This window comes from Rhamphochromis longiceps, linkage group LG23, assembly GCF_057381845.1.
Source record: "Rhamphochromis longiceps isolate RC_006_pf linkage group LG23, R_longiceps_female_GT1.1, whole genome shotgun sequence".
Lineage (NCBI taxonomy): Eukaryota > Metazoa > Chordata > Actinopteri > Cichliformes > Cichlidae > Rhamphochromis > Rhamphochromis longiceps.
This window is the reverse complement of record NC_140578.1, coordinates 46884240-46891895: the sequence shown is the minus strand read 5'-3', so window position 1 is coordinate 46891895 and position 7656 is coordinate 46884240. Positions and strand designations below refer to the sequence as shown.

Here is a 7656-nt window from a genome sequence, read left to right as displayed (position 1 = left end):
AAGCTTCCCCTGAATGCGCTCTGTTTCACTGGTGAAGGGGATGAAATGACTGTATTGTTTGCACCATAATGACTGTTTAGAGGAGCCGGCGTGTTTGAGAATTGCAGGTTGCTGCACTGTAATCTCGCATTAAGGATGTGACTTGTTCCCATGCAGTGACTTCATGTGAACACGGTGAAATCCTCAGAACATCGCTGAAGTGTTGAGTGTGTGTGTGTGTGTGTGTGTGTGTGTGTGTGTGTGTGTGTGTGTGTGTGTGTGTGTGTGTGTGTGTGTGTGTGAGTGAGTGAGGGAGGGGCTAAGCAGGCTATGGTTTTTGTAGAGTATGTACAGAACTATATGTCCACTTTTTTTTAACTTTGAGCCCACTTGCGCCGCTTTCTGTCGGTCTGTCTCACGTCAGAGTTACGCACGCTCGGTGTGCGGCCTTTAATTGGTCAGCGCTGCTCCTCCCTCCTCCTAGGTGAACTGCTGGAGTTTCGGGCGGAGTCAGGGGCGAACGCTTATATTGGGGAGCCTGAGGGAGGACTGCGCTGGGTGCCTCTCGGACAGGCTGGGAATTGGTTACAGCACGCGGACTGTTCTTCCCCGGGACGACTAAAGGAACTATAGCAACATGCCCTCCGATAAGAAGGACGATGGCGGATGGAAGAAGTTCCTGTGGAATTCGGAGACAGGGGAGCTGCTCGGCCGTACCGGGGGCAGCTGGTGTGAGTATTGGGCAGACTGGGCAAACGCGCGTTCACGGCCGTCTGTGTTTCCAAGCACCTGTTTGAGCCGACTTTCTCTGGGTGTCTGTAACTAACACACGACACACAACTCCCGAGCTGCCGCTGAGCTCGTTCAGTGAAGCAGGCTCGTGATGTTTGTGCTCGTGCTGTCCGTGCAGGGAGCGCGTGCGCGCTGCAGTGCGAAGAGCCGGTGCTGCGCGCGCTGATTGGAGCTTAGAGTCGTCCGCGCTGGCTGATTGTTGTCGGGTAAAACGGTCAAGGTGTCTTTCGGCAGGTGCGAAGCGGGCAGGCAAAGGGTTAAAACTGCATCAGAGTCCAAGGTGAGCCAAGGTGAAGGAGCCAGGCTCAGGTGTCGCTGTAGTCCGAGGAACAATGCGGTCATTAAGTTGCTCGACCTTTCTTCTCCCGTTTCTCGGCAGTGCGCATGTCCTTGCCCTCGTGTGAATGTCACCGCTTCATCTCTGTGGACTCCCGGTTCAGTCCGGCGTGTGCTCGGTTTGGACCCGAGCTGAGCGGGGACTACGGTTCGCCCTTCTCAGGTCATCGCAAAGTGCAGATGCGTTTCAGTGTGTCATGCGCAGTGCTGCGATAGCGGTACACGTGAGCGTGCACGTGAGCGTGCACGCTTTAATTAAGGAGTTTAAATCGCTAGAATCAGAGTTTTCCTGTGTGTGTGTGTGTGTGTGTGTGTGTGTGTGGTAACTGAAGTGTGTGTCCTACAGATGTCCTGGCACTGTGAGGGCCGTAGTGCCCGGGGGATGCTGGAGTTTAAGATGCCCTTGCCGGTAACGACTTCCGGTAAAATGTCACATAACTGGTTCAGGTGACCTTGTGACACCGTGAGGACAGGCGCGTGCACCTACACCCTGCAAGCAGCGAGGTGAATCGTGGCTGTGGGGTTTGGATGACTTTGAGCTGCTGGGAATAAACTTCACAGTAGCATAACCGGATTCATTCGGGGTTTGAGTTGCAGTGTGCTGATGAGAAGGCTGAAGTCCTGTGAGGACCGACTTTACAGGATCGTGTTTCTGTGTTACTGATACAGGGATGTAGTTGGGAGTCTTTTGTGAGCCTCATTCCGAGTTCACTCAAACTCCTTAAAAGTGTGTTTTCCACTGTTTCTATAGAAGTGTTGGCATGTCAGGTTTAAAGCACTCATGGCTGGGAAGTGTTTCCCCCTCAGAGTGACGCATGGCTCTGCAGTCATTTTGTCTGCTCTGTGCACACACAGCAGCTCCAGCCACTCATTAATCTAAATGAATCTGGAGACTCTATTATCAGCCGGCTTACTGCAGCTCTGTCAGGTCAAAGGTGCGCTTGAAGCTGAGGTTCTGCTGTCACTCGGCTTAACTGAGTTTTTTATAACGGCTAATTTTCGTGAAGTCTTGTGAAAGTCTCCTTAGGAGACGGAGACAAAGTGTCTAACGCAGTAGCTCTGCTGTTACCACGTGACAGTGAGGCATTCGCGCGCTGTCTTACTGTGACCTTCCTCACAGCACTCGTCTGTCCTGCAGGTTTGAGGCTGTTCTTGTTGTGTTGCTTATTCATTATGTGCAGCGTCTCATTCGTTCTACCAACCGTGGAAACCAGTCGCCTGTGCTGACTCAGCTTCTGACCGTTTCCTTTTTGGCGACCTTGTTTCTGTTTCCTCATTAGCGCTGTAGTTTCATTCTGAGTCACAGCTGTACGGTCCATATGATTAGTCTGAAGATCATGTAACATATCATCTGCACCACCTCTAAAATATTGATTCCAGTCAGCAGTAACTAACACCATTTCCTCCATGTTCTCAGCAGTTTTAACTTTCTCTGTGCTGACACACTCTTTCCTTTTCCCCCCACAGTCAAAATTACGCTGTTCTATGTTATATTCTACGGCTGCCTGGCTGGGATCTTCATTGGCACCATCCAAGCAATGCTGCTCACTCTGAGTGAATACAAGCCCACCTGGCAGGACAGAGTTGCACCCCCTGGTAAGAGATGGAAGTCTGCTGATCTTCTTCACAGGATGGCCAGTTAATCTTTATTAGGGGTCACATGATAAACTGGGACTGTTGTGGAGGCAGCAGCAATGAGCTGAACTCGCTGTCTTTATAAAGTGCTGCTGGTAAGAGGAGATGTTACAGTTTGCACAGTAAGAACGCCAACATTTTATCACGATTTAGTCAACATTCCCAAAAACCCTTTGACAAAATTCCCACTTATTATTCCAACATTTCAGGGTTTAACTTTGAATAGAGAGATTGTTATGTTGCTTGTAGTTTAATGACGTCATCTGAAGTTTTTCAGTTGTTTTCTTGATCAGCGAGCGATATCTAGGGCGTCTGAGGTGCAGACGTGAAGCACATTCACATACAGTAACCACAAAGCTGGGCATCACTTGTTTGACTGCTTGTGGCACACATAAAAAGACTTTTCCAAACCTGAAAGTAGCCTTTAAAGCACCTGTGCTCAGTCTGGCCTGCCTGACGTTGTTGTGGAGAAGAACTCGCCGTATAATGGCCCCGCTGCCTCTGCTGTGTACACACCACGGCTCTGTTTCCATGACAGAGGGCCGGCTGTGTGTGAGACTGACAGACTGAAGGCTGGGGGCAGTTGGCGTCTTTGCATCCTCATCTGTCTTCAGCTAAAGTCGTGTAGCGATCGTTAATGTTACACACGAAGCACACACTGCAGTGCGGCCCTGTTTATCTTTAAAGTCACTTATCAGCTTTCATATCCAGTCATCATCGCTTTCATCCGAGTCCCAGTTCAGACTGTATTCGGCCCATCTTAGCACAATGACTGAAAGCCGAGGGAAAAGTGTATCTGTCCCTCGGATGCTGCCGTGAGATCGATGTTGCACTGATTCTGCACGTTGGCAGCAGTGTGTGTTTTCACTGTAACTCTGAATGTCTGGTAGCTTTAAAGGTGGTGCTACTGCCAGGATGCCTGTGAGCTTCTGTGACAGGACTGTCTGTATAACAAGAGTTTATTGTGTTGGTAGATCTGGTGTTGATGAGCAGCACTGAAAGTGCCAAACTGCAGTTCCTTCAATGGCCACCTGAGGCTGTAAAAGCAAGTCAGTGCTATAAACATGTACAGTCTGTGCACACAGTCTCATACAGCAGTGGAGGCACCAGGCAGGGCAGCTTTGGCTTCAGTGCCATTAGTCCGGTTAGACAGCTCCACCTGTTGAGCCACTCGTCTCCGCACTCACCTGATCTAAGTATTATGCAAATATGGCGTCTGCCTCCAAAATGATTGGATTTGAAAACCGCACTGGGTGACATCACAATAGTTGTTAATGTTGGCGATAACAAAGGGCTGTGATTGTGCACCTGCAGGCCTCACACACACCCCACGGTCAGATAAAGCTGAGATAGCCTTCAACCCCCGAGCCGTGGAGACCTTCCTGCCTCACACGAAGGCTCTGAGGGAGTTCCTGGACAAGTACGATGAGAGTAAACAGAAAGACCAGATGAAGTTTGAAGACTGTGGAGGTAAGCATCACTTGAACTAGTTTCTACTGGAAAATAACAGAAATGTGATTGCAAACAGGAAGTGCTGTTGTCCGACACATCTGTGCATTACCGCTCCGCTCGGCTGAGCTTGTACGTGATGGTTTGGGATAGAGCTGGGCGATATATCGAGTTTTTAAAACATATCGATATATTTTTATACGAGATATAAGATGTGACCATATCCTTTATATCGATATAGTCTATGTTACGTTATAATTATACTTGTGGAGCCGCAAGTTTGCCTCTCTTTCGTCCACTTCCGTCTCTACGCAACGTTACTCGGCCTCGCCCCTCCTTCACTGAACACAACTCCCCCTCCTCCCCCATCGCTTCACCTGCAGGAAGCGACAAGATGGACACGGCAAATCTCCGTTAACGAGTTACTGCGCATCGCCCCATGCGTGGGGCTGGACGGCGTCAACGTGTTAGCTAGCTAACCACGCTAACGAGCTAACCGCGCTAACGCCATGCAGCCCAGAGGTGCTGCACGGACTAAAATCCTTTCATTTTCTCAAAAGTTGACAGCGCGCCTTATGTATGAATTCTGGTTGTGTTTGATGGCCGCGAACCGATTTTATGTGGAACACGGCGCTCAGCAATCTGTCAAAAAATGTTTTAGTACGACTTTGGTAAGCTACGGAGCTGCACCGCTTGATGGATTGTCGGAGCATTACGGCTGAGCCTCGCGGAGTGATACGTACTGTGCTTCAACGTAATATTACCCTACTGTGTATAAGGACCATAAATGGCACCTGTTAAGAGACGTGGTTACGAAGCGGATTTCAAACTCCAGGCTGTCAGTCACGCAGTACAAGTTGGGAACAGAGCAGCTGTGAAATCTGTCTTTGTTATTACGCTCAGCGTCTATTAGTTTACATTTTGACTGCACAATTGTGAGCTTTTTGTTATGCACAAAAACAACATTGTTTTCTTTTATTTATGGAGCATGATTATTTAATGAATGCTCATAATTTAATTTTGAGTAATTTTTCATGTACATCTGTTCTATGTTAATAAAAGTGCCTGTGTGACATCTGGGACACAGCTTTGACTAAGAACTCTCTTTTTGTTCTTACTTTATGGCTTAAAAAAATATATATATCTTATATCTCCATCCAGCTAAAAAATATCGAGATATGAATTTTGGGTCATATCGCCCAGCCCTAGTTTGGGATCCTTTCCATCACTATGATAGATGCCATGTTGGACCTGGAAGAACCCAACTTTAGGAAACGTAACCCTTTACTTGTTCTCTAGATCAACCTGCAGACTACAAGAACAGGGGTGACTTGGACAGTGATGTGGGTGTCCGAAAGGCCTGTCGCTTCTCCAGGGCCTTGCTGGGACCCTGCTCTGGCTTGGAGGACACGGAGTTTGGTTTCAAGGAGGGCAAACCCTGTCTGATTGTGAAGCTGAACAGAATTGTCAACTACCGCCCGCGGGTAACTTTAGCCTTCTTTTGTTTACTTGGAGACCAAAGCAGTGCAATGCTTGGTAGAAAATGAAAATGTCACCTTAGTTGTTAAAGCCCAGCAGCGGTCGGCGCTCATACGGTTTGGCTAACTCGTCTTCTTTCTTTAGCCTCCTACCTCTAATGAGAGTATTCCTGAGGAGGCTCAACCCAAGGTGCAGCCCAACGTGATCCCCATTTACTGCACCAGCAAGGTACGCACAGCCCGCACGCAGCATGTAGCATGGCCTCGCTCCCGCTGTCCTCTGACAACGAATTCATGTATGCACGTTCTCTCTTCCAGAAAGAGGAGGACGCTGATAAGATCGGAGAGATTAAGTACTACGGCATCGGTGAAGGGTTCCCCCTGCAGTATTACCCCTATTACGGCAAGAAGCTGCACCCGCAGTACCTGCAGCCGCTGGTGGCGCTGCAGTTCACCAACCTGACCCGGAACACTGACCTCCGCATCGAGTGCAAAGTGTTCGGAGATAACATCGACTACAGCGAGAAGGACCGCTACCAGGGACGCTTTGAGATCAAGATCCAGGTTGAAGAATCATGACCGCCATCAGGCCCATAGCACTCCCCCGCCCCACCCCCCTGTAGTATCAGTCAGTTGTATGAGATGAGAGGGGCAAGGCTGTAGCTATTAGCTCGTGTTGGCTGAGTGAAGGGGAAACGCTGTTAGGGACTGTTGTGTAATCTGCTTTCATCACTTGCTTCTGTATTTCTGTCTTAGCCTTAGAATCAAATTTAGGGGAACGTAGCAATAGGGCCAATGATAATATTTAGTGTGCTGTAAACGATACCTCTAAACAAGCCATGGGACACTTCCACGGAGTCTGTGTGCGCGGCATAGCGAGCTGTCTGTCCCCTCTGTATCGCTGCCTGTGTGGTTTTAGCAGCTAGTTCTTTGGAGTGTACAGATCGGGTCCTTCAACCTCATCTTACTGTATGAGCAAGCTTCAGCAGTGCCAGCCATGAGCCTCAGACATGTCCTTAATAATAACATTAATAATAAAATGGTTCCTCGCTGTGATCTATGTAAGGAAAACGCTGCACTCCAGGAAACCTCTCCTCTTTATTTCTTTTACAGCTGATCGTGGGAGACCTCCTTAAATCGTTCAATTGTGTGATTGGGTTTTATTTGTTTCATGCCTTTAACTTTTGATTCTGCCTTGAATGTAGACTCGTGTCCAGTGTGTTAGACCCTGGCCTGTTATAAGGGCGACGGTGCTAACTAAAGGGTTTGTTTTTGTTTTGTTGGCAACTCTCTGAATGTTTGCAACCATGAAACATGTTGGAAGACTTTTATATTTATGCAGTTGTACATTTTATTTCTTTGCAAAATATTGTAATGTATAATGCAATACCAAAGTGATGAGTGTAAGAGAGTCTTTATCAGAAGCAATGCAGTACGCCTTTGTAGGCTGTCAGCGTCTTGCCTTGCGACCTTTAACGGTCAACTCTGAGTTTATGTTCTGGCCGTGAATGTAGGCGAGTGTGTAACGAAGAGCTGACAGGCGGCTAACTTCCACAGGCCTGATGTCCATGCATTTGTCCAAAAACACGGAGTTCACGCAGAGCTCTGTGGCTTAGATGAATGACGATGTTGGCTTTAATATTCTGTAGGATCTCATGTTGATGTAAAACATTCGACCATAAATTTACCTCCAGTCAACTTTTCATCTGTTCATTTAATCAGATAGAAACCAATAAAGTCCGACTGGACCTTCCTCTGGTGTCGTGCTCTTTTTGTCTGTTCTCGTGTCGGCGTCACATTTGCATCATGTGTTTGCCCGCCATCCCCAACGAGGGGCTCCGTCCTTCCTGCCTGGAGGCCACATCCTGCAGCTCAGTATAAAACCCTTTATACTTCGTGTCATGCTCGTAATGCAGTAGAGCGTTTACATACTACAGGGGACAGACTGATAGTTAATGATTAAACAGAGTGAAGGAGAAACACCCAG

The 7656-nt window shown here is 48.2% G+C and overlaps 1 protein-coding gene across 1 annotated transcript; it reads left to right on the top strand.

Moving 5' to 3' along the window:
* The first annotated feature begins 512 nt into the window (after positions 1-512).
* atp1b1b (ATPase Na+/K+ transporting subunit beta 1b) lies at positions 513-7422 on the top strand. The gene is made up of 6 exons (XM_085397874.1): positions 513-710; positions 2575-2703; positions 4057-4212; positions 5491-5675; positions 5815-5898; positions 5988-7422. Exons 1-6 carry the CDS (start codon positions 617-619, stop codon positions 6246-6248), a joined length of 909 nt encoding a protein of 302 aa, XP_085254000.1. The 5' UTR covers positions 513-616; the 3' UTR covers positions 6249-7422.
* The last annotated feature ends 234 nt before the right edge of the window (positions 7423-7656 follow it).